At 45.0% G+C, this 27,695-nt stretch overlaps 1 protein-coding gene across 1 annotated transcript in view; it reads left to right on the forward strand.

Annotated features, from left to right (window-relative positions):
- LOC122555467 (phosphorylase b kinase regulatory subunit alpha, liver isoform-like) overlaps positions 1-27,695 on the forward strand; it is a 112,580-nt gene that overhangs the window by 47,252 nt on the left and 37,633 nt on the right. Inside the window, exons 12-22 of the mRNA XM_043701494.1 lie at positions 1,549-1,644; positions 3,690-3,797; positions 6,083-6,161; positions 8,999-9,133; positions 14,784-14,893; positions 16,195-16,339; positions 17,027-17,105; positions 17,347-17,525; positions 24,450-24,560; positions 24,659-24,838; positions 27,155-27,243. Coding sequence (XP_043557429.1) covers positions 1,549-1,644; positions 3,690-3,797; positions 6,083-6,161; positions 8,999-9,133; positions 14,784-14,893; positions 16,195-16,339; positions 17,027-17,105; positions 17,347-17,525; positions 24,450-24,560; positions 24,659-24,838; positions 27,155-27,243 — 1,311 coding nt within the window. The remainder of the gene's footprint in view (positions 1-1,548; positions 1,645-3,689; positions 3,798-6,082; positions 6,162-8,998; positions 9,134-14,783; positions 14,894-16,194; positions 16,340-17,026; positions 17,106-17,346; positions 17,526-24,449; positions 24,561-24,658; positions 24,839-27,154; positions 27,244-27,695) is intronic.

Consider the following 27,695-nt stretch of genomic DNA (forward strand, 5'->3'; position numbering starts at 1 on the left):
CCACCTGTCGCATTTCCAACGCCCCTCCCCCAAGTCCCTCCTCCCTACCTTTTATTTTAGCCTGCGTGGCACACTTTCCTCATTCCTGAAGAAGGGCTTATGCCCGAAACGTCGATTCTCCTGTTCCTTGGATGCTGCCTGACCTGCTGCGCTTTTCCAGCAACACATTTTCAGCCATTATATTTTCCTTGTCTGCCTAACTTGCTCTCTCTCTGGACTCTGTCTTCACCTGTCCACTCACTCGTTTTCCAAAATCCCTATCTCCTGTCTTCAGCTTATGTACCATCTTTTCCTAGCTGCTTTGATAAAGGGTCACTGGACTCGAAACATAGAATATAGATGCAACCAGACCTGCTGAGTTTCTTTTTCCAACAATTTCTGGTTTTCTTGCATTAATGTGTCTGTTCCCCAGTTTGTTGACGCACTATTTCAGAAGAGACAAGAGTGCATCCATTCAAATGGACTAGCGGGCAAAATGGGTACTGTATTGGCATGGAAAATGTGGCAAACTGGAAACAATGTGTCTTTCTCATTGTGGTAACTAGTGGGCTACTCGTGGGCTCCATGGTATATGTTAATGACCTGGATGAGCAAACTAAATGCAGCATTTCCAAGTTTGCTGATGGGACAGAACTGAGTGGGATTATGCATTGTGTGAAGGATGCAAGGAGGCTTTCATGGTGACTTTGACAAGTTGAGTGAATGAGTAGGCACAAAGAAGATGTTGTACAATGTGGATGAATGTGAAGTTATGTACTTTGGTGTAAAAAATGGAAAGCAGAGTATTGTTTAAATGGTGATGTATTGGGAAATGTGGATGTACAAAGGGATCTGGGTGTCATAATACACCAGTCAATGAAAGTAGACAGGCATGTGCAGCAAGCAAATAGGAAAGCCAGTGGTAGAGTGGCCTTCATTACAGGTAGATGTAAGAATGAATATCTTCCAGCAACTTTACAGGGTTTTGCTGAGACCGCTCCTGGAGAATTGTATGCAGTTCTGGTTTCTCTACTAAAGAAATATTGCCCTTGTCATAGAGGAGTACAGCTGAAGTTCACTAGGCTGATAATGGGGTTGAAAGGACTGTCCTGTGAAGAGAAATTGGTTTGACTAGGTGTGTATTTCAAAGATGCAGTGTGTGACGATGGGAGGATGTTGCCCCTGGTTGGGGAGTCTCGAACCAGGAGCCAGTCTGAGGACGTGGGGATCGACCGTTTAAGACTGAGATGAGGAAGCGTTGTGTGTGTTTGTGTGTTCTCTGAGCAGCCATACAGTCCAGATGGATTGTTGCTGCGGAGAGATGAAATTCCTCTTCATCTCTGTCATAAACAACACCCCCTGATTCCAAGACTGTGCCCACTTTGTATGTTAGTGGGTTTTCCAAGTGCTGGAAGTGCCATTGAGAATGAATTCCAGGATTTTGACCCAGCAATGCTGATTTTATTTCCAAATCAGGATTGTAAGTGGTTTGGAGGGGAACTCGCAGCGGATGGCTGCCTGTGCAGAGATTCAAACTCTGTTTCTCTTTGCTATCTCTTGTTCTTACAGATTGAAGAATATAGAGAGGCCCTGGAAGAGGTTCTTATAAGAGGACAGAATGGCATACGCCTCATTCCAGAACTGTATGCTGTTCCCCCAGAAAAGGTATGTCATTTTAATCAGCCCATAATTATCCTTAGCTATAATCACATATTGAGGTTTTATTGAGCAAAGTCAAACATTAACATTTACTCACAACATACAGCCTGAAGAATTCGCAAATGAGTCCTAATTATGTATTTTAACCAAAGGTGTTGAGGGTGTTAATTAAATTGATCGACTGAATACTTTTCTTCCATTACAAAAATATTCTTTGGTTTCTTGACTCGGACTGTGGTCTTTGTGTGGGAGTATTGGATTTAATTTGGGGAATTGTCCCCAGTCTGCCAAGAAAATGACAAAAAGCTGTGGTGAATTTCACCCAGGTTTGTCATCAGTGCACTGAATGTTTGTATTGAACCTGAGAAGTCGCAAATTCAGGTCAATATTTCATGGTGAGTCTGCAAAGCTCCTGGACGTGAATTTTTAAAATTTCTATGTTGGATGTAGGCATCACTGGCAAGCCTAATATTTATTGCCAATCTCGAATTATCCCTTTGAAATGAGTGGCTCATTCAGCCATCTCCAAGGGCAGCTCAGAGTCAATGTCATCACTCAAGGTTTAGAGTCACATAGAAACATACAGTGGTGAAGAGGCCCTTGGGCCCATTGAGACTGTACTGCCAAACCGCACTCGTCCCACTTTCCCACAGTAGGCTCATGGCCTTGGATGTTAGCTACAACACTTCAGGTACTCATCCAAGGGCTTTTCAAAGGTTGAGGGGCTTCCCACCTCGACTAGTCTCCCATTGCAGTGTGTTCCAGACCCCCAGCACCATCTGGGTGTGAAAAGGATTTTGCTCAAATCCCCTCTTCAACCTCCTGACTTCCATCTTAAAATTAAGCACCCTTCTTATTGACCCTTTGATGAAAGCAAACAGCTGCTCTCTATCCACCCTGCCCATGCCCCTCATAATCTTATACATCTCTATCAATTCCCCAACCCCCTCCCCCCAACTTTCTCTGCTCCAGCCCATCTTCATCACTCACATTCCAGGCAACCTCCTGATGAATCCTCTCTGCACTCCCAGTTCAATGCAATCACATCCTTCCCATAGTGTGACCAGAACTGCACACAGTGCTCTAGCTGTGGCCTAACCAAAGTTCTGTACAGCTCCAACATGACCTTCCGGCTCTTATAATCTATGGCTCGACTGATAAAGGCCACTCATGGCCTGTTATATTGGCCAGACTGCAGACCTGGTAAGGTCAGCACATTTCCTTCCTTAAAGAGTATTTCAGAGAACCAGTTATAGTCACACAGCATGGAAACACAGGCCTTCGGTCCAACCAGTCCATGCTGATCATAATCCCAAACTAAACTGGTCCCACCTGCCTGCTTCTGGCCCATGTCCCTCCAAACTTTTCCCTCTTCATGTATTTATCTAAATGCCTTTTAAACATGATAACTGTATCCACATCCACCACTTCCTCTGGAAGTTCATTCCACACACGAAACCTTGTCTGTGTTTTTTTCAAAAATCGCCCCTCCTGTCTTTTTAAAATCTTTCTCCTCTGACTTTAAAAATATGCCCCCTAGCTTTGAGATTTCTCATCCTAGAGAAGAGACACCTGCTATTCACCTTATCTATGCCCCTCATGATTGTATAAAATTCAACGAGGTCACCTTCAACCTCCAATGCTCTAGCGGAAGAAGTCCCAGTCTATTGAGCATCTCCTTATAACTCAAACCTTCCATACCCAAAAACATCCTGGTAAATCTCTTCTGAAACCTCTCCAGCTTTAAAAATATCCTTCCTATAACAGGGTAACCAGGACTGGATACAGTTGGTCTTTTACGACAATTCATGATAATTCTGTGGTCACCATCACTGAGACTAGATTTCAATTCCAGATTTATTTAAAATCCACTTGCAGCAATGGTAAAGCATGCACATTTTCATAAAATTCTTATTATTTTGAATTGAAGTGATTTGACAGAATGGACAATTCTCCAACTTGACCTCCAGTGGAATGATTTGTGTGATTATAAAATCCCACCTTGAGCGGTGATTCCAATGTAATGTAACCCTCCTGCTGGTTCTATCCAGGTGGATGAAGAAAATGAGAACCCGCATACTGTGGACAGAGTCGCAAAAGGAAAACTGCCACACATGTGGGGACAGTCATTATATATCCTCGGGACTCTGCTGGCTGAGGTACATGCTTAAACACTGGATCTTTTGAACAAGGTCAGACTGGATTACTAGGTTCCTTACAAACAATGTTTATTAACCATCACTACACAACGAGAAGGCTACCAAGCAGCGCATATTCAGCTGGAGACATGCTCCAACCTTCTAGCAGAGTCCTATCACATGACTGACTACTGAGTTTGCAGTGATGTCAGAATATAACTCAGAGACTCCTCACTTGATCCTCAGTCTCTCCCCAACACCCCATAAATCACATTAATAAGATTCTTCTTATGCTTTTAATTCATAACAATTTTGTGAGTTTTAGTTACTTGAGCAGACATGGACCCGTGGCCTTTCATTCACCACCTGTCCTGCTTTCAGCATGTTTTTGATGCTTTTAACTGTTTAAAAAAGCAGTCATATTCAACATTGTTGTGCTGGCTCCCAGTCAGGCTAACCAAATGAGATGTGTAGATCCAATGCTGCCGTTTGTTGATCCCTTTGCAAGTAAAGAGAGCATCACTGTGGTCCAAAGGTCAGGCAAGCTAATCTCCTGTGCTTGTACGAGTACCAGTCAGGTTCCAGCAAGAGCATTGAGTATAGTTCTTGGCACCGCACCTTAGGAGCATGCAAACAAGAGTAGGCCACTCGGCCTTTCGAGCTTGCTCCCCCATTCAATAAGGTCATGGCTGACCTGATTTTAACCTCAACTCTACATTCCTGGATATCCCCAATAATGTTTTGTCTCCTGGGTAGTCAAATACCTATCTACCGCGACCTTAAAAATATTTAAAGATTCTGTATCCAGTGCCTTTTGAGGAAGGAGGTTCCACAGGCTGACAACTCTCTCAGCGAGTTTGGAGAAGATTTGTAGCTCAGGTTGAGATTCTGGATGTAGGTTTGCTCGCTGAGCTGGGAGGTTCATTTCCAGACGTTTCGTCACCCTACTCGGTATCATCTTCAGTGGGCCTCAGGCGAAGCAGTGTACATGATTCCTGCTTTCTATTTATATGTTTGGGTTTCTTTGGGTTGGTGATGTTATTTCCTGAGGTGGTGTCATTTCCTGTGGTGATGTCATTTCCTGTTCTTTTTCTCAGGGGGTGGTAGATGGGGTCTAACTCAATGTGTTTGTTGATGGATCTGAAGTGACAGGGCCACTTATGATGCTGATTTCAAGAAGATAGAAGGGAAATTTGAGATGAAATCAACAGGTTTGAAACATTTACAGGATATTATTGGTGTCAAATGAATGGCTAAAGCAGCTATCACGTGTGTCCAGTGCAAATTGTGAAGGGCATTCCATATGTTTAATATAAAATACAGTGAGACAAGACAGGTGAATACATTTGGAAAATATAATAGAGATATTTTAGAAACTTAGAAAATAGGAGCAGGAGTAGGTCACTCAGCCCTTCAAGGCTGTTCCACCCTTCAATATGATCGTGGTTGATCATCCACCTCAGATCCCAGTTCCCGCTTTCTCCCCATAACTTTGATCCCTTTCATCCTAAGAACTATGTTGAGCTCCTTTTTTGACTTGAAAAATACTATATTTTAACATTTTTTTTGCGCTGTTTATTCAAGTTATCTTCAGTAGCAAATTCTTCACCTTTGCCTTACAACCTCTCTTAAAAAAAAAAGGACTAAATCACTGCTTAAGGTGACAGCATCATCACAATATGTCAGGGACGGGGCATTGCAACTCTACGGGATTTGGCCTGGACAGCTGTGGTCCCCTTATGTGAGAAAAAGATGAAACTGCTTTTGATTCAGTTCAGAGGAGGTTCTCTTAACTCACTGCTGGGATGAAGGGTTACCAAAGGACGAAATGTTGAACAGGCTAGGCCTGCAACCTTTGGGGTGCAGAAGAATGAGAGGTGGTCTTATTGAAAATCGATATAATCCTGACAGGACTGGAGAGGGTGGATGCTGAGAAGATGTTTTCCCCTCATGGGGAGAGATGAGAATTGGAGGACACAGTTTAAAATTACAGGGATCACCCCTTTAGACAAGGATGAAGAGAAGGTTACTCTCCAAGAGGATTGTTGCATACTGTGCCCCAGAAGGTCTTTAAATTTATTTGAGGCTGAGTTAGTTTTGATTGACAGGGGAGTCTAAGCTTCTAAGGTTTTTGGGGACGGGGTACAGGGTACAGGGGCAGTCAGGAAAGTGGAGTTGAGAGCACAACCGTACCATGTTGAATAGCAGAGTAGGTTCAATGGGTTGAATGGCCTAATCCTGCTCCTTTGTTCCCGTAGCTTCAGTTTTCGCTTTGTCTCTGAGTTGGGCCTTGCTTTGTTTTGCAGGGATTTCTTGCTCCCGGGGAGATTGATCCTTTGAGCCGAAGACTATCCACCGTTAGCAGGCCTGATGTCGTGGTCCAAGGTCAGTCAGTAACTTCAACTATCACTAATCAATATTTTTCTGTTTATAAACTTCACTCCTGTAAATGGCTCAAACAGTGAGGGTGCTGGAAGAGAACTGATGTCCTTGTTAGTCATAGCATCATAGAATCCTTACAGTGTGGAAACAGGCCATTTGGCGCAACAAGTCCACAGCGACCCTCTGAAGAGTACCCCACTCAGACCCATTCCCCTACCCTGCTACTCTTCATTTAATCCTAACTAATGTACCTAACCTATGCATCCCTGAACACTGTGGGAAATATAGCATGGTCAATTCACCTGACCTGCACATCTTTGGACTGTGGGAGGAAATCAGAGCACGTGGAGGAAACCCACGCAGACACTAGGAAAATGTGCAAACCCCACAGACAGTCACCCAAGGCTGGAATTGAGCCTGCCACTGTGTGTGGACGTTATTTACAAGAAGTTGCTCACTTTCTCTTGCAGGAATTATTTTAATAACACCACATGACCTTGAAGGTGTCAGTCCATCACTGTTTTGATGGGTACAATAACAACTTGCATTTCTTTAGCACCCTAAACATTCCCAAAGGAAAACCTGTCAAGGGTCAGTACACTGTGTTGAGCAGGAAGAGACCAGCAGAGAAACTAAGAAATTTGAGGGTGCATACATGAGGATCAGTGGTCGGCACAACATCGTGGGCTGAAGGACCTGTTCTGTGCTGTACTGTTCTATGTTCTATGACCCTTTGGCAGCACCTTCCAAACCCCACAGCCATTTCTAGGTAGAAGAACAAGGGCAGCAGTTACAGGGAACATCGCCATTGCCAGTTCCCCTCCAAATCACTCACCGTCCTGAATTGGAAATACTGGTGGTTCAGTGGTTAGCACTGCTGCCTCACAGCGCCAGGGACCCGGGTTCAATTCCAGCCTCGGGTGACTGTGTGGAGTTTGTACATTCTCCCCGTGGCTGTGTGAGTTTCCTCTGGGTGCTCCAGTTTCCTCCCACAGTCTAAAGATGTGCAGGTTAGGTGAATTGGCCATGGGAAATTGCTCATAGTGTCAAGGGATCTGCAGGCAATGTAGATTAGCCATGGGAAATGCAGGCTTACAGGATAGGGCAAGAGTGTGGATATAGGTGGGATTCTTTTCAGAGGGTCGGTTTGGACTCGATGGGCCGAATGGCCTGCTTCCACACTGTATGGATTCTATGATTCTGCTGTTGCTATGAGACACAGAAACCAGCCAGAGAGAATTCCTGTGTTTCCCAGAACAACCCTGCAGGAATCACAAAACCAAGCCGAACTCTGGAAACCTTAGAACTCCAGCCCTGGTGCCAGGTGAGGTGAGCTAGCAGAGCAGGTTCTGATGAAGAGTTGCCAGACATGAAATGTTAACACCGCTTTCTTCCCACAGATGCTGTCAGACCTGCTGACGTTCGCCAGCAGTTTCTGTCTTTGTTTCAGATCGCATTATCTCCAGTTCTTCATTTTATTATAGCAGAATGGGAAGCTGGTCCACAGCTCCCTAAACCAGTGGAGAACCAAATGGGTTTTATTCAAAAAGGGAGTGCACCATTTTCTTTAATGAATGGAAAAAGTTGGCAATTATTTACCCGGATTTCTCTTTCCTCTGAGCTCAGTGTTTGCATCAATATGGTATCAATAGCTGTTTTGTTCAAAGATCTGGCGAACTTTGCTCACAACATCTATTATCAAAAGATTACCTTCGTATAAATTGCTTTTGATTTTTTTAATGCAACAACAACGTGCATTTGTCTAACACGCTAAAATGACCTGTGCTACCTCATAGGAGGGTTCTCAAGAAAAACAAAGGTGGATGGCCAAAGTCCTGATCAAAGAAGTACATTTATGGAGTTTAGATTAGATTACATTACATTACAGTGTGGAAACAGGCCCTTCGGCCCAACAAGTCCACACCGACCGGCCGAAGCGCAACCCACCCATACCCCTACATTTACCCCTTACCTAACACTACAGGCAATTTTAGCATGGCCAATTCACCTGACCTGCACATCTTTGGATTGTGGGAGGAAACCGGAGCACCCGGAGGAAACCCACGCAGACACGGGGAGAACGTGCAAACTCCACACAGTCAGTCGCCTGAGGCGGGAATTGAACCTGGGTCTCCAGCGCTGTGAGGCAGCAGTGCTAACCACTCTGCCACCGTGCCGCCCACGGTGTTATGGGAAAATGTGTTGCCTGGCTCCCCAGACTCCAACACTAACCACTTCATTAGCTGCAGAGCACATTAGAAAGTCCTGTGGTGAGGACTGGCAAGTCATCCCTTTCTTTTTTCTAAAGCATTAGTTGAGAAACCAGTTAGCTTTGTATCTCACATTTTGGGAAATAATTATCCTACTGTTGGTGATATACAGATGCTAACAGCTTCATGGAAACAAGGTTGGCATGGTGACACGGTGGTTAGCACTGCTGCCTCACAGCGCAAGAGACCCGGGTTCAATTCCCGCCTCAGGCGACTGTCTGTGTGGAGTTTGCACATTCTCCCCGTGTCTGCGTGGGTTTCCTCCAGGTGCTCCAGTTTCCTCCCACTGTGCAAAAATGCGCAGGTTAGGTGAATTGGCTGCGCTAAATTGCCCGTAGTGTTAGGTGAAGGGGTAAATGTAGGGGAATGGATATGGGTGGGTTCCGCTTCGGCGGGTCAGTGTAGACTATTTTCACACTGTAAGTAATCTAAAAAAAAGGTCAATGTTCGCATTTTCATTTTCAACTGCCACCATTTAAACATTAATGAAAGTGCTCCTGTTATTGGAAACAGTTATACTGATAATGAAACTATATTAACGTACCTGTGTTTTTCCCTCTTGTTGCATAGTATCGATATTGGCAGAAACCGAAAAAATAAAGAACATCTTGGCAAAGCATAACTTCGTTGTAGATGGCGTTTCTGATGTTCTGCCCATCAGAGTGCAGCCAGGAAGAATTCTTAGTCACCTCTATGCAAAACTAGGTAAGTGCTTCATAAATCTCATGTTGTCCCCACGAGTTCAATCATTGTGTGTTGGTCAGACCCATTCAATACCTATTTACATAATGCTTGCAATATATTAATTACTTGGGAACGTTGGTTTTAAAATCAAGTAAAACTGCTTTTTGTTTTTTAACATTTTTTTTCCAAGGATCACAAACTGATTTTGTTCTATGTTGGGGTCAAAACCACACTTTCAAGATATAGAAACATTGAGAATAGGAACAAAAGTAGACCATTCAGCCCTTCCAAGCCTGCTCTGCCATTCAATAAGATCATGGCTGATCATCCAACTCATTACATAGTTCCTGCTCTCTTCCCCCATACACTGCAAACCCTTTAGCCCTAAGAACTATATCTAACTCTCTCTTGACAAAAGTGAGATGTTGGAGGTCAGAGCATAATCGATTAGAGTGGTGCTGGAAAGGCACAGTAGATCAAGCAGCATCCGAGGAGCAGGAAAATTGATGTTTCGGGCAAATGTCTTTCATTAGGAATGAGGATTTTCCCGCTCCTCGGATGCTGCCTAACCTGCTGTGCCTTTCCAGCACCACTCTAATCTAGACTCTAACTCTGTCTTGTCAGTATTCAATATTTTGGCCTCAACTGCTTTCTGTAGCAGGGAATTCTACAGGCGCACCACTCTCTGGGTGAAGAAATTTCACCTCATCTCAGTCTGAAATGACCTTACCCTGGATAGAGTCATAGAGTTGATAAAGTGTGGCGATGGAAAAAACACAGCAGATCTGGCAGCATTGGAGGAGCAGGGGAGTTGACGTCTTGGGCATAAACCATCATCAGGACTGGGGAACGGGGCTCAGAAATAAATGGGGGTGGCGGGGCTAGGGGAAACGTAGGTGGATGCAGGTAGGACATGATTGTGTTAGGTCAGTGGGAAGTGTGGAGCAGATAGGTGGGAAGGAAAATGGACAAGTAGCTCAGGTCAAGAGGGTGGTGCCGAGTCAGAGGTTTGGAGATGGGATGGGGGGGTGGAGGGAAGATTTGGAAACTGGTGAATTTTCAATGTTAAGGCCGTGTGGTTATAGGCTCCTGAGGCGGAAAGTGTTCTTCCTCCAGTTTGTGGGTGGCCTTGTTTGAATGGTGGAGGAGGTCAGAATGGACATGTCAGGCAGGAATGGGAGTTAAACTGGGTGGCCACTGGAAGGTGGGGTTGGTTTGTCCGTATGGAGTAGAGATATTCCCTGAACCATTCCATGAATTTGCGCTCGGTCTCTCTGATGTCAGGAAGACCACGTCAAGAGCAACAGATGCAGTAAATGAGGTTCGAGGATATGCAAGTAGATCTCTGCTGGATTTGGAATGATCCTTTGGCATCGAATCATAGAGTTGTACAGCATCTTGTCCATGCTGACCAGATGCCTTAAAATTAATCTCGTCCGATTTGCCAGCATTTTCCCCATATCCCCCTAAACCCTTCCTAGTCATATACCTGTCCCGATGCCTTTTAAGTGCTGTAATTGTACCAGCCTCCACCACGTCCTCTGGCACTTCATTCCATGCACGCACCACCTTTTGTGTGAAAATGTTGTCCCTTAGGACCTTTTAAATCTTTCCCCTCTCACCCTAAACCTATGCCCTCTAGTTTTGGACTCCCCTACCCCGTGGAATAGACCTTGGCTATTCATCCAATGCATGCACCTCATGATTTAATAAACCTCTATAAGGTCACCCCTCAGCATCCAATGCCCCAGGAAAACAGCTCCAGCCTATTCAACCTCTCCCTATGGCTCAAACCGTCCAACCCTGGTGACATCCTTGTAAATCTTTTCTGACCCCTTTCAAGTTTCATAACATCCTTCCTATATCAGGGAGACCAAAACTGAACGCAGTATTCCAAAAGTAGCCTAACCAATGTCCTGTAAAACTGAAATGTGACCTCCCTGTAGACAATGCACTGACCAATATAGGCAAACATACCAAATGCCTTTTTTACCACCCTGTCTACCTGCACCTCCTCTTTCAAAGAACAATGAACCTGCACTCCAAGGTCTCTTTGCTCAGCAACACTCCCCAGAACCTTACCTTTAAGTGTATAAGACCTGCCCTGAGTTGCCCTACAAAAATGCAGCACCTCCCATTTATCTAAACTCCATTAACTAAAATTTTAAATCCGTAAACTAGATTAAACTGTGTCATTAAACTATGGTCCCTAGTTCTGACTGCACTAGTCATCAGGAATATCCTTCCTGTATTTACCCAGTCTAGTCCAGTTAGATGTTTATTGGTCTCTCAGAGATCCTCCCTTAATTCTCTTAAACTCCACTGAAGAGAGTCCTGACCAATCCAGTCTCCCTTCCTACATCAGTCCTGCTATCCCAGGAATCAGTCTGGTAAACTTTCATTGCATTTCCTCCATAGCCAGAACATCCTTCCTCAGGAAAGGAGATCAAAACTACACACGTGACTCCAGGAGTGGTCTTACCAAGGCCCTGTACAATTGCAGCAAGGCATACCTGCTCCTCTACTCAAACCCTGTCACTGTGAAGGCCAACACACCATTTCCCTTCTTTACTGCCTGCTGTGCCTACATGCTTACTTTCAACAACTGCTGTACAAGAATACCCAAGTCTCATTTGCACCTCACCTTTTTCAATTTATAGCTGTTCATATAATAATTTGCCACCTTGTTTTTGCTACCATGTAATAACCTCATGTTTACCTGCATTGCACTGCATCTGCCATATATTTGTCCATTCACTCAACTTGTCCAAATCAGACTGAAGCATCTCTGCACCCAACTCACTGCCCACTCTCCTCTGAGCTTTGAATTGTCTGCAAACTTGGAAATATTACATTTAGTTGTCTAAGTCATTAATGCATATTGTGAACAATGTGAGTCCAAGCTCTGATCACTGCCTGTCACTGAGAAAATGATCTGTTTATTCCTACTGTTCTTTGCCTGTTTGCCAGTTAGTTCTCTGTCCATCTCAGTATACCACTGTAATCCCATGTGCTTTAAATATACATGCTAATCTCCAAGACAGCAAAGGAATTGCAAGGGAATTAAGCTAAATGACTAGATAAGCTACTTGGTGTGATCATTTCTGAAGTGTTTACTAAGTTGAGCTTTTATGACCCTCAAATAGAGAAATCAGGGGCCAAAGCAAGTTCAGTTGAGAAGAAAACAATCGAGCAGAAGGACAGTTTAAGTTTTGGCAGTCTCTGGGCCATCAGAACTGAAAAGGAGTCTTAAACTGTTCTAATAGTTTAAGCATGGGAGAAAGGCGTGAACCTTTTTTTCGAGTTCAGTGAAGAAAAGTCAGTGACCTGAGCCTGTGTCTGTATGTGAGAGACAGAGGGAATCACAGTTGGTGATTATAGAGCAGGTGACTGAAAGAAAATGCTTCTAACCTTGTCAATTTAATGTGCAATTTAAACAGTGAAGGCAGGAGTCAAGACTCGCTGGGATTGACTGTCTGTAAGCAAGCAAGCTGGGGAAAGAAGGGTTGAATCTATCTTGTTGTTTAGGAAAAGATATTTTCAAATTGTCTTAAATATATAGACTTTTTTTCATGTAATAAAGTTGTATTTTGTTGCTAAAAGTACACTGACAGTCGTGTGCCTGTCAGTGATATTCAGTGACTGAGCACCACAGTAAACAAATTGTAAAAGTAAAACTCATGATGTGTCAAGCCGGGTTTGACCTTGGGATCTGAGTTGCCCAGTATTACCCTCAGCTGGGATCATAATAATGAGTTTAAAAAGCACAGTTCGATCATTTGGGCCTTCGGTTCTGTTCTCCCCTTCATTAAGATTGTGGTTGATCTGGTTATGGTCTCTGCTCCATTTTCATGCCTGACACCAAAAACCCTTACTCCCAGTTTCTCAAAAACCAGCTCAGCCTCGCTCCATTGCATTCTGAAAAAGAGAATTGTCCAGACCCGGGACCCTGTGAGAGGAGGATTTTTTTTTTTCTCCATCTCTGTTTGAAAAGCAAGACCTCTTATTCTTACACTGTGTCCTCCCCAGTTTGAGTTTAGCCCATGAGGGAAATCAGTTGCGTTACTCTCCCATAAGGGCAGGATGCTTCCTTTAACCTCTGTTCACTGCGCCCAGCTATCATCGAGTCAAAGAGATCTCGAGCACGGAAACAGACCCTTTGGCCCATCTTGTCCACCCTGCCTAGTTTTCACAGTTAAACTGGTCCCATTTGCCTGTGTTTGGTCCATATCCCTCCATATCGATCCCATTCATGTACCTGACCAAATGTTTCTGAAATGACAAAATTGTACTAGCTTCCACTACTACCTCTGGCAGCCCATTGTAGGCACTCGGTGTCCTCTGTTGTCTAGCAACCTTGTCTATGATATTATAAATATGTATAAGGTTAACCTCCAGTCTCCTACGCTCCAGGGGAAAAAGGACGCAGCCTATCCAGCCGCCCCTTATAACTTATATCTTCCAGTCCAGGTAGCATCCAAGTAAATCTTCCCTGCACTCTTTCTAGTTTAATAATATTGTATGGTGACTGAAACTGCACGCAGTACTCCAAATGTGGTCTTACGAACATATTGTACAGCTACAACGCCAATGAATATACAGTCCCTACTCCTCTACTCAGTGCTCTGACTAACCAAAACAAGCAAGCTGAAAGCCTCCTTCACCATCCTGTCATTGAAACATAGAAACATAGAAAATAGGTGCAGGAGTAGGCCATTCGGCCCTTCGAGTCTGCACCTCCATTCAATACGATCATGGTTGTTCATGCAAACTCAGTATCCCATCCTCGCCCTTTTCCCATACTTCTTAATCCCTTAAAGCCACCTGCTCCATGTCCACCTCCCTCTTGAATATATCTAAGGAACTGGCTCCAACAACTTACTTTGGGAGAGAATTCCACAGGATCACAACTCTCTGGGTGAAGAAATTCTTCCTCCTCTCAGTCCTGAATGGGCCCTTATTGTTTCACTGTGACCCCTAGTTCTGGACTTTCCCAACATCGGAACATTCTTCCTGCAACCAACCTGTCCAGTCCTATTAGGAGTTTCTATGTTTCTATGAGACCCCACCTCATTCCAGTGAATATAAGCCCAGCCGATCCAACCTTTCCTCATATGTCAGTCTGTCGTCCCGGGAATCATTCTGGTGAACCTACGCTGGACTCCCTCAATAGCAAGAATGACCTTCCTCAGACTGGGAGATCACAACTGCACACAGTACTCAAGGTGTGGCCTCACCGAGGCCCTGTATAACTGTCTACCTGTAACTCCACTTCCAAGGAGCTATGAACCTGTGCCCTGAGATCTCTTTGTTCTATAACTCTCCCCAGGGCCCTACCATTGACTGTGTAAGTCCTGCCCTGGTTTGACTCAACAAAGGCAACACATTCCACTTCCCCCAGGACTGCACCCCCTCTTTCCCCCCCCCCTCCAACAGTCTTACCCCCTCACCCTCCCACCCCTCTGCAGGGGCCGGTCCTCTCACTCCAGGTTCCTCTTTATAGGCATTTGAGCCAACTGGTTGTTCTCTAAGGGAGAGGGATTCACCCTGATGTAACTAACACTGCTGTCACCTTTAAGTCAGCGGGCAGGATGGTGGGCCCAGAGTGGACTTTTCAGGGAGGGGGGTGACCGCCTGATGCCCGCTGTGAGAGAGCTCCATTTCGTTCCAGGCTGCAACAAGAAGTTGAAACTCAGCGGGCGCCCGTATCGCCACATCGGGGTCCTCGGTACCTCCAAGTTGTACGTCATCAGAAATCAAACCTTTGCCTTCACTCCACAGGTGAGAATTTTTTAAGAATTATTCGTTCACAGGATGAGGACATCTCAGGTTAGGCCAGCATTTATTGTTCAGAGAGTAGTTAAGATTTAAGCGTACATGGATCTTGAGTCACATGTAGGTTGGACCAGGTCAGGGTGTTAGTGAACCGGATGGGTTTTTCTGACAATTAATTCATGGTCATTATTAGACTCTTAATTCCAAAATTTTAAAAAATTCAATTGAAATTCCACCATCTACCATGGTGGGTTTCAAACTTGGAGCATTTCCTGAGTGCCTCGGTTAATAATCCAGCAATAATGCCAGTAGGTCATTGCTTCCCCTTGAAGATGGGAGCTGGATGGCTATTGTACCCCCTCATGCTGTCCTTTTGTGTTAGGGTGTATAATTCCTGATTAAGAAGTAGCAAGTGCTACTCCGGACACCGCTTTATTCTCTGGTATTTCTCAACGCTTCACTCTTCGCGACACGTCTGTGGTCCTTTCCTTCCCATCGTCTCCCATTTATGGTGGGGCTGTCGAGGGTTTGAGTCCACCATTCCCCCCAACCCCCACCTTAATGAATCGGTTGGGGGAGGGGGAGTAGGAAGGAGAAGGGGTTACAGATCTGGAATGGGACGATGGTGGGGAGGTGGGATGGCTTGGAATTCAAGATAAAAGGAATGGAACAGGCTAACGTAATGTGGGAATGAGAGGGGTCAAGGGTGGGGGTACAGGGAGGGGAGCGGGTGATGGCAGTGAAAGCATTAGTGGGGTAGAAGAGGTGCAAATGTTGAAGGGCGTTGTAGGATTGCAGGGCGGTGTTAGGGGTCTCAGGGGTCTCAGGGGAACACGAGGTTAGAGGTCCATAATGCGAGGGGTAGTGAGGAGGTAGTGTCCAAGAGGGCTTGTTGGTTTGGAGGGAGAGGTCTTAGCATCTGGACGTGGCCTTTGGGGGGTGTAGGTGGTAGGGGCATGGACCTGGGCAGGGCTGGGCATCAGTTTTGGGGTCACGGGTGGGGAGGGGGACTGATTTATGAAAACTGATAGAAGCACAGAATTCCCAAACCTGCATTTCACCACCTCAGGATTTTAGCAGGAATTTATGATCTCGTGCTCAGGAGGGGGCGATGGCCTGGGGCCATTATCATGAGACTATTAATCCTGAGACCTAGGGGGACCTAGATTCGAATCCCACTAGGGTACTCCTGGGAATTATTTCATCATGAAAATCAGGCTGATGCTTTTGGTTGCAAAATGTTTGCGAAGACTGGGCTTTGTGCTGTGGGACGTGTTTTCATTGTGCTCTCTCCTCCCCACGGACAGTTCATCGACCAACACCAGTTTTACTTGGCACTGGACTGCCGTATGATTGTGGAGATGCTGCGGACTGACCTGGCCTACCTGTTCTCCTGCTGGAAGATGACGGGCCGACCGACTGTCACCTTCCCCATCACTCAGAGCATGCTGTGTAAGGAGCGCATCCATTCTCCTCACTCCCTCAACCGTACACCCATCTCGGCGAAACCAACGTCACATCAGTTACTCACTCAGAAATGATGCCATGCATTCCCCACAAAAATTCCATTGGGAACCCACTCACCTCGGGTGTTGGGGGTGATGGGTTTCAAGGTGGGGACGGGTATTTATAGAGGCAAGACCATTCCCCCCACCTAGCCCTCTTCTGGAACTAAGTTCTGAGTGGGCAGACAAATGGTTGACTGTTGTGTTCACTGGTGATTTGCAGTCTGTCAGTGGTCAAGTGAGGACCACTTGAGAATCTCATATATACCACACCCTCACCGTCACTTCTGAGCGCTGGGATTAATCAGGCACATTGCCACCCGATGTGCCCATTTGCCCAAGCTATGAGGGTATTTCAAGGGCTCACTGGATAATAAAGAGCCCACCCTCCCGTCTCTCGCTTCCAGCTCTAATTTTTCCCACAACCCCCGACCGGGAAACCAACCCCCCCACCCCCACTCCATTCAGTTCCTCAGGCAGTCCATCCCTGCCATTCCAAAGAGGGTCACTGAGACCGCTCCTCTGTTCTCATCCTCCAAATACTGTCCCTCTGAGCAGGCGCAAGTCGAGACTTGAAGCGTGGTGAACACATGTAGATCTTGTTCCTTGCAAACACGGTCTGTTTTTGTTGCAGCGGATGAAGGGACAGATATCGACTCGAATATTCTCAGCACCCTTCGGAAACTCCAGGACGGATACTTTGGTGGAGCCAGGTATGGATTTGTCTGCTGCTTTGACTGGTTGTGCAATTGACGCAGAGTGAATCGCAGAATTGTTATGGCACAAAATGAGGCCATACAGCCCATTGTGCCTTTCAAATGAGCATCATCACCTCCTGCCAATCTCTTCCTATTTGCCCCATTCTCCTGCTCATTAACGTTTGCAGTCAGGGTTCTGTTGTTGCCAAAGTGTTTCTGACGCTGGAGTGTGGTGACCCGTGACTTCATCTTTCAGGATCAAAACCGGGAGATTATCCGAATTCCTCGTTACCTCTTGCTACACACACCTAAGCTTCTTAGACCCGGGACCCGATGGGCTGCTGCTGGATGACTGTTTCAGCGAGGATAGTGCTAGCCCCAACAATGAGATGGAAGATGCTGTCTCTGTGAACGATACGTGCTATCGAAATGATGGTAGGCGACAACCCAAAATCTTCTTCAGGTCTAACTCTCTCAAATTGGGCTGTTCACACATTCTTTGGAAATACCAAGCACAAAAGCATAGAGTCATACACCACGGAAACAGGCCCTTTGGCCCAACCAGTCCATATTGACCATAATCCCAAACTAAACTAATTCCACCTGCCTGCTCTTGGCCCATATCCCTCCAAACCTTCCCTATTCATGTATTTATCCAAATGTCTCTTAAACACTATAACTGTACCCACATCCACCACTTCCTCTACAAGTTCATTCCACACACAAACCATTCTCTGTGTAAAAGTGGCCCCTCATGTCTTTTTGAAATCTTTCTCCTCCCACCTTACAAAATATGCTCCCTGGGCTTGAATGCCCTCACCCAGGGAAAGATACCTCTATTCAACTTATCGATACCTCTCATTATTTTATAGATCTCTATTAAAGTCACCTCTCAACCTTCTACGCCTCTCCTTCTAGCTCAAACCCTCCATTCCTCATCCCCACTCCAGGAGACAGTGAGGACTGAAGATGCTGGAGATCAGAGTTGCAAGGTGTGGTGCTGGAAAAGCACAGCCGGTCAGGCAGCATTCAAGGCGCAGGAGAGTCAATGTTTTGGGCATAAGGTCTTCTTCATTCTGGTCGGCTGTGCCTTTTCCAACACCGCACTTTTTGACTCATCCCCATTCCAGAGGGGCACAGTGATGTAACATGAAGGTGGCAGCCCTGAGAGCAGGCGATTTGGCATTGTGTTCTGTCAGGACTCCAGGAGGTCAGGTGTGTCAGTGGGACTATTTTGTCTTCCATGTTAAACGTGCTCATAGATACAGCATAGCGTGGAAGGAGGCCAGTTAGCCCATCACATCCTTGCCTGCTCTCGGTAGAGCAACCCATCCGTCCCAATTCCCCTGGCTCTATCCCATGACAATGTAACCGCATTTATCTCAAGAGGTTCCATTTTAAATCACTGATCTGCCATTTTGTAGGCAGCAACCTCCCAGCTATTATTACTCACAGTAATAAAGATCTTCCTCACCCTACTCCCTGTATTCCTTACTAAAAATGTCACACATGTATGTATGCATGTGTGTGTCCAGTCCCTGTAACATCAGCTCATGCGTTCAGCTTTTTTTGGTCTGCTCTAACCCTATCGCTGGAAGTGAGCACATAGGTGCAACAGGTAGTGAAGAAGGTAAATAGTGTGTTGACCTTTATGGTGAGAGGGTTTGAGTACAGGAGCAGGGATGGCTTGCTGCACTTGTACAGGAGCTTGGTAACACCACATGTCAAGTATTCTGTGCAGTTTTGGTCTCCTTACCTGAAGGAGGATGACGATGAAGGGAGTGCAGCAAGTGTTTTCCAGACTGATTTCTGAGATGGCAGGACTGATGTACATAGAGAGACATACATAGATCGGTTAGGATTGTACTCACTGGAGTTTAGACGAATGAGGGGGGGGGGGGGAATCTCGCAGAAACCTATAAAATTCAAACAGGATGAACACAGGAAGAATGTTCCCGATGACTGAATGGAAAAGAGCATCATGTATTGTTGAACACCAAAATGGAGCCAGTTGCTTTGACAGTGGCCTGTGTCAGTCTGGACTCAGTGTTAACTGCCTCAGACTTTTTGGAGTTGTCAGAAACAGCAGTCCCAGCCCGGAAAAGACAGTTCTTTCTGGGTCTGCTTTATTGTTGTTTTGAATCAAGCTGTTCAGTGTTGTCACATGCTTCTGGAGCAAGCCAGACTTGAACCCAGTTCCCCTGGCCCAGAGGTACGGGCACAATGAGTGCACCACAGTTGTAACTCTGAGTCTGCTTTAATTTTTAAAAAAAATATCCAGAGGTGTTATCACACCCAACTGAATGGTTTCTTCTCCCATCACCAAAGCACAATGACATTTTTCTCATCTATTAACTACTAGCAGTAAATCACCAATTAATTAATTTACATGCAATATCTGTTAAAGGCAGTGAAGCCCATCAGAGGTGAGCGGGATGTAGGGAGGGGGGGGAAGGGATTCAATCAGAATGGAGTTGGAGGGGGACACGAAGCCCACTATCTCCCATGGTGCCCACTTCTCTCCAAAGGCATTGAGAGCATTGGTGGACACCACGTGCTCCCTCTTCAGTAACACCCAGGTCTAGGTTGCCATTGTTGTATTTTTTAATTAACCTGCTCACACACCTCTGGAACAGGTAGGACTTGAACCAAAGTCTCAGAAGTAGTGCCATTACCATTCTCCCTAAGACCTGAACAGACCTGGGACTGCTTTATCAGGGGCTCAGGTGATGAGTTTCAGTTGGGCAGGCTGTTATCAGGGGAACTCTCAGAATGAGATTAATTTGTGGTTCCCCAAGGATCTTATGGGGGTTATCATAGAGTCAGAGAGTCATAGGGATGTACAGCACAGAAACAGACCCTTTTGTCCATGCTGACCAGATATCCTAACCTAATCCCATTTTCCAGCACTTGGTCTATATCCCTCCAAACCCTTCCTATTCATATACCCATACAGATGCCTTTTAAATGTTGCAATTGTACCAGCCTCCACCACTTCCTCTGGCAGCTCATTCCATACACACACACCACCCTCTGTGTGAAAACGTTGCCCCTTAGCTCTCTTTTATATCTTTCCCCTCTCACCCTAAACCTATGCCCTCTAGTTCTGGACTCCCCCATCCCAGGGAAAAACCTTGATTATTTACCCTATCCATGTCCCTCATGATTTGATAAACCTCTACAAGGTCATCCCTCAGCCTCTGATGCTCCAGAGAAAACAGCTCCAGCCTATTTAGCCTCTCCCTATAGCTCAAATCCTCCAACCCTGGCAACATGCTTGAAAATCTTTTCTGAACCCTTTCAATTTTCAAAATATCCTTCTGATAGGAATGAGACCAGAAGTGCACGCAATATTCCAAAAGTGGCCTAACCAATGTCCTGTACAGTTGCAACATGATCTCCCAACTTCTATACTCAATACTCTGACCAATAAGGGAAAGCATACCAAACGCCTTCTTCACTATACTATCTGCCTGCGACTGCACTTTCAAGGAGCTATGAACCTGCACTCCAAGGTCTCTCTGTTCAGCAGAATTTCTCAGGACCTTATCATTAAGTGTATAAGTCCTGCTCTGATTTGCTTTCCCAAAATGAAGCACCTTGCATTTATCTGAATTAAATCCATTGGCCCATCTGATCAAGATCCTGTTGTACTCTGAGGTAACCTTCTTCGCTGTCCACAACACCTCCAATTTTGGTGTCATCCACAAATTTACTAACTATATGTTCACATCCAAATCATTTATATAAATGATGAAAAATAGAGGGCCCAGCACAGATCCTTGTGGCACTCCACTGGTCACAAGCCTCCAGTCTGAAAAACAGCCCTCCACCACCATCCTCTGTCTTCTACCTTTAAGCCATTTCTGTATCCAAATGGCTAGTACTCCTGTATTCCATGAGATCTAACCTTGTTCTCCAGTGTCCTATGGAGAACCTTGTCAAATGCTTACTGAAGTCCATATTGATCACATCTACTGCTCTGCCCTCATCAATCCTCTTTGTCACTTCTTCAAAAAACTCAATCAAGTTTGTGAGACATGCCCATCACTGACATCAGGCTCACAGGTCTGTAGTTCCCTGGCTTGTCCTTATCACCCTTCTTAATAGTGGTACCACGTTAGCCAACCTCCAGTCTGCTGGCACCTCACCTGTAACTATTGATGATACAAATATCTCAGCAAGGGGCCCAGCAATCATTTTCCTACAACTGGGGAGATCAGGAACAGGAGTCACAGTTTAAGAATGTAGGGTAGGTCACCTCAGATTGAGATGAGGAGAGGTTTCTGAATGGTGAAGCATATTCAGAGGGCTGACTGGCTGACTGCTCTTTTCATTTCCTCTGCTTCTGTGCTTATTGAAGCTGCTCAGAATGCTGCACGTGTCTCCCAAACCTCCCCCCACAACCCCACCCCACCCCACCCCACCCCACCAGTCTCCACCATTGTCTAGCTTTTCCAATTCTACCTTTTGGAGTGAATCAGAGAGTGGTTGTCACCTAGTTAATTCAGTTCAGTTTGTTGTAAAGCAGGCCCATGTTGTTGTGTCTGTAAAGAGCTTGATCCTGTACGCTGGATGGGAAAATGGTACTGGGATATCAAAGCTATTGCAGAAACATGGCTGAGGGAGGGACAGGACTGACAGCTCAATGTTCTAGGCTAGAGATAGCTGTTTGAAGGATAAAAGGGGAGCAGAGAGAGGAGGGGAAGTGTCATGTTGGTACTTAGAGAGTCTATTCCTGGGGCATCATCCAGTGTAGCTATATGGGTGGAACTGAGAAATAAGAAGGGGGTGATCACTTTGTACTATAGGCCCCCCATTAGCCAGCAGAATACTGAGCAAATAAGTAGGGAGATTTTATAAGTATAGGAGATTTTAATTTTAAACATAGACTGGGACTGCCACAGTGTTGAGGGCTTGGATGGGGAGAAAGTTTTTCAGTGTGTTCAGGTAAACATAATCAATGTGTAGATGGTTTCTAGTAGAGGAGAGACAAAACTTGACTTCCTCTTGGGAAATAAGGCAGGGCAAGTGACTGAGGTGACAGTGGGGGAGCACTTTGGGACCAGTAACCAATTCCATTAATTTTAACATAGTGATGGAGAAGGATAGGTCTGGTTCAAAAGTTAAAGTTCTAAATTGGGGCAAGGCCAATTTTGATGGTATTAGAGAGGAACTTTCAAAAGTTGATCAGGAAGGCTGTTTGCAGAAAAAGGGGAGGTCTGATAAGTGGGAGGTTTTCAAAACCGATGTAGCAAGAGTTCAGGGACAGCATGTTGCTGTTAGTGTGAAGAGCAAGGTGGCAGGAGGTGTTGAGGCTGTGGTCAAGATAAAGGAGACATATATCAGGTATAGGCAGCGGGGATCAAGTAAATCCCTTGAGGAGTGTGACGGGTGTAGAAATACACTTTAGAGGGAAATCAGGAGGGCAGAAAGGAGAAATGAGGTAGCTTTTGCAGATAATGTTAAGGAGATTCCAAAGAGATTCTACAGGTACATTAAGGGCAAAAGAGTAACTCGGGAGAGGGACCCCTTAAATAGCAATGAGGTGACCTACTTGTGGAGCCACAGGAGATAGGTGAGATCCTAAAAGAATATTTCTCATCAGTATTTACCATGGACAAAGACATGGAAGCTAGGGAATTCAAAGGAATAAATGCTAATGTCTTGAAAAGAGTCCACATTACTAGAGAAATGCTTGGAGGCCTTAAAACGCATTAAGGTAGATACATCCCCAGGACCAGGAAGTTGTGGGAAGCTAGGGAAGAAATTGCAGGACCCCTAACACAGATTTTGTATCATTGACAGCCATGGATGAGGTACAGGAAAGTTGCTAATGTGGTGCTAGTAATTAAGAAAGGCTGTCAGGAAAAGTGAGGGAACTATAGACTAGTGAGCCTAATATCCTTATTGGGTAAGTTGTTGGAGGGGATTCTGAGAGACAGGATTTACACACATTTGGAAAGGCATGAACTAATTAAGGATAGTCAACATGGCTATGTATATGGGAAATTGTGTGTCACAAATTGATTGAATTTTTTGAAGAGGTGACCAGGAAGGTAGATGAAGGCAGACTGGTGGATGTTACCTACATGGACTCTAGCAAAGCATTCAACAAGGTTCCGCATCGTAGACTGGTTAGTAAGGTTAGATCATATGGGTTCCAGGGAGAGCTATTCAATTGATGGCAGAAGAAGATGGTGGTAGTAGAGAGCTGGTTTTAGGACTAGAGGCCTGTGACCAGTGATGTGCTACAAGGATCGGTGCTGGGTCTGCTATTTTTTGTCATTTACCTAAACAATTTGGATGAGAATATTGGAGACATAGCTAGTAAGTTTTCAGATAACACCAAAATTGGTGGTATATTGGATAGTGACTAAGGTTATTTAAGAGTAAAATAGGATTTTGATCAGTTGGGCCAGGAATGGAATTTAATGCAGAGAAATATGAGGGGTTGAATTTTGGTAAGGCAGATCAGGGCAGAACATACAGTTATTGGCACAGCCCTGGGGAATGTTGTTGAACAGTGTGTCCTAGGAGTGCAGGTACATAGTTCCTTGAAAGTGGTGTCACAGAACAGGATAATGAAGATGATTTTTGGCACACTTGCCTTCATTGGTCAGAGCATTGAGTATAGGATTTGGGACATTATCTTATAGAACATTATCTTATACAGCACAGTATTGATGTTCGGCCTTCAATGTTATGCCGGCCTTTTATCCTACTTTAAGATCAGGCTAACTTACATACCCTTCATTGTACTAACTTCCATGTGCCTATCCAAGAGAAGCTCAAATGTCCCTAATGTCTCTGACTCTACTACCACTGCTGGCAGTGCATTCCACGTACCCACTGCTCTGACATCTCCCTAAAACCTCTCTCCAGTCACTTTAAAATCATGCCCCTGTTGATAGTCATTTCCGCCCTGGCTATCCACTCTATCTATGCCTCTCAACATCTTGTACAGCTGTATAAAGTCTCACCTCTCATCCTTCCTGGCTCCAATGAGAAAAGCCCTAGCTCACTCAAGCTTTCTTCATAAGACATGCCCTCCAGTCCAGGCAGCATCCTGGTAAATCTCCTCTGTCTAAAGCTTCCACATCTTTCCTATAATGAGGCGACCAGAACTGAATACAATATTTCAAGTATGGCCTAACCAGAGCTTTATAGAGCTGCTGCATAACCTTGCGGTTCTTAAACTCAACCCCCTGCTAATGTAAGCCAACACACCATAATCCTTCTTAACAAAAGGGGTCCCTCTCCCTAGTTACTCTTTTGTCCTTAATGTACCTGTAGAATCTCTTTGAAGTCCTTTCAGCAGTTATTTTAGACATCTTGCTGCTGCTGTGTACATTTTAGGAAATCAGCCCAGGAACAAGTCTTGGGACGAATGTCAGGAAAGACATCTTGTGGAGAGGTTTGACGTCGAGAATCTGCCGAGAGAGAGAGTTTTTGTGAAATCGTCGAAAGGTGATTTACGAGTATCTGGCTGCTTTGTCTTCTATTAAACAATCCAAATAATGGGTCTGGACTTGTGCTGTCTACTGTTTATTTTTTCACGTCCACAGGTGATAGTGAAGATGAGCTTGTGAAATATATAAATCATCTGCTCCAAAGCACAACACCCATGTCGAAGCGATTGCCTCCGACATCGATAAGTCCAGGCATGCATCACGTGTTTGAGGCTGCTCACACTACCAGGGACATAATATCGATGGTGGCCAAAACGAAGGGACTGGAGTTACCAAGTAATCAGCTTGCTTGTTCTGATTGAGAGTGATACAATTTATTTACCTTTATGCTCTTAATACTGAGTGGTATTATTCTGTTCAAACCTGAAAACCCAGCGATTTATGGAGAAGCAATGAGGTTCCACTGTAAAATCATGACACTATTGCTCTACCTTAAATGGTTACAAAGAACATTACAGCACAGGAACAGGCCCTTCGCCCCTCCAAGTCTGTGCTGATCCAGACCCTCTACCTAAACCTGCTGCCTATTTCCCAAGGGTCTGTGTCCCTTCCCTCCCTGGCCATTCATGTATCTGTCTAGGTACTTCTTAAGTGACGGTATCGTGCCCACCTCTACCACCTCCGCTGGCAATGCATTCCAGGCACCCACAACTCTCTGTGTGAAGAACTTTCCAGGTACATCTCCCCTAAACTTTTCCCTCTCACTTTGAACTCGTGACCCCTAGTAATTGAGTCCCCCACTCTGGGACAAAGCTTCTTGCTATCCACCCTGTCTAAACCTCTCATAATTTTGTAGGCCTCAATTAGGTCCCCCCCTCAACCTTCGTCTTTCTAATGAAAATAATCCTAATCCTCTCAACCTGTCCTCATACCTAGCACCCTCCATACCAGGCAACATCTTAGTGAACCTCCTCTGCACCCTCTCCAAAGCATCCACATCCTTTTGGTAATGTGGCGACCAGAACTGTACACAGTATTCCAAATGTGGCTGAACCAAAGTCCTATACAACTGTCATACTCAATACCCCGTCTGATGAAGGAAAGCATGCCGTATGCCTTCTTGACCACTTTACTGAACTGCGTTGCCACCTTCAGGGTATAGTGGACCTGAACACCCAGATCTCTCTGTTACCTTCAAGGTATTCAAAATTTGGTTACTTATAATCTAAGAGAGAAAGTGAGGGCTGCAGATGCTGGAGATCAGAGCTGAAAATTTGTTGCTGGAAAAGCGCAGCAGGTCAGGCAGCATCCAAGGAACAGGAGAATCGACGTTTCGGGCACAAGCCCTTCTTCAGGAATGAGGAAAGAAGGGCTTATGCCCGAAACGTCGATTCTCCTGTTCCTTGGATGCTGCCTGACCTGCTGCGCTTTTCCAGCAACACATTTTCAGCTACATATAATCTAAGCCAAACATTCTAGCTCCCATTTTCCTGTACACACATTTGACAAAAAAAACTCCTAGCCAGATATTTGTCAGATATGGAACGATTAACTATCTGAGCTGGTATCCAAAGGTTTGCAGATGGGTTAAAAGTCCTCTGACATTCCACTTGCTGACAACAAAGATTTCCTCTCAGAACTCTCTAACTGTGCCCTGGTTGCAGACTCCCCATTAAACACAGGAATCACTACCAAATTAAACAGATTAGCTTGAGGTGGAAATCTCTTGCTTGTGGAATGAGCACACAGACACATACACAAACTAACATATATTCACACTTGCACATACACTCTCTCACAAATTCACAAATACTTGCATACATGCATGCACTCGCAAATGCGCACACACACACACATATATTCTCTCACATACACAGTCTTCCACAACACAAACATTCCCTCTCACACGCACAGACATGCTTCCACACATGGGTGTGCTACCACACGTGCGCACTCTTCCCCACACACACACACGCTCTCTCCCACACACACCTTCCCACAAACACACACACCCACGTTCTGTCATGCACAAGCGCACAGACACACTTTCATACACACACACATTGTCCCACGCCTGTGCTCTCCCAAAGACTTACACTTTCCCACAATCACACACACGCCCTCTCTGTCTCACCCACTGTTTTAAAAAAATTCTACTGGAGACTTTTCCGGCTGATATACTCTTTTCCAGATATAAACATTCATGTGAACAGCAGAGCAAGGCTAAAAAACACATTCCATTCTGGTTACATACAGATAAGAAGATTCACACGGCACTAAGCAACACCTCCATTCCGGTTAGATTCACACATGTATTGGGACATAATTTTTAACCGTTTCACCACATTCCACTGCTTGGAATTTTACACCACACCCACACATGTGCGTGCTCACACAAACACACACACCACGCACACACTTTCTCCCACAAATGTACACGCATACTCCCAGGCACAAATAAACGTTCACACATACACATCACGTGCACACATGCATTGTAAGTGGCTTAATTGTCTAATGTAAGGGAAATCTCTTCCTGTCTTTCTGAGTGTAGTAATACCCAATACTGAAACAACTCTGAGACCTTTGTACACATTAACATTGTCCACGACTGCTGAATCCTATGTGTCTCCTTTGATTTTTTTTTCACAGATGTTTCCTTGTACCTGCCCATTAAAGTTCCAATTCCTCAACAGAAAACTGCAAACTTATTGAAAGTCCCAAAGCTGCAGCCAGGGAAGGTTAGTGTTTAATGTGACTCATTGTATTGACATTTTAAACAAACCTATTGAAATAGGGTCACGACTAAAGAACTGTTCAAGCTGTGCAGGATGGTTTTCCTTGAGTAGTATAGCAGTACATTACCTAATATTTACTACTTGAGTAGTATAGCAGTACATTACCTGCTATCACCTACACCAGATAAAATGGGAATGTGTAGAAAATGTCATTTGGCCCATCAGATCTATACTTCTGTCTGAACAAGTTTCCCAATTAGTTTAGCTAAGCTGCTTTCTAGCTCCAACCCAACAAAAGATTTCAATAAAGATGAAATCCTGCCACTGCTGGAGATCTAAAACAAATGCAGAGGATGCTGGAGAGAAACTCAGCAGGTCTGGCAGCATCTGTGGAGAGAAGAACAGATTCATCTGAACAAAGGTCACTGGACTCGAAAGGTTAACTCGGTTTCTGT

The sequence above is a fragment of the Chiloscyllium plagiosum genome, chromosome 12 (assembly GCF_004010195.1).
Source record: "Chiloscyllium plagiosum isolate BGI_BamShark_2017 chromosome 12, ASM401019v2, whole genome shotgun sequence".
NCBI classification, from domain to species: Eukaryota; Metazoa; Chordata; class Chondrichthyes; order Orectolobiformes; family Hemiscylliidae; genus Chiloscyllium; species Chiloscyllium plagiosum.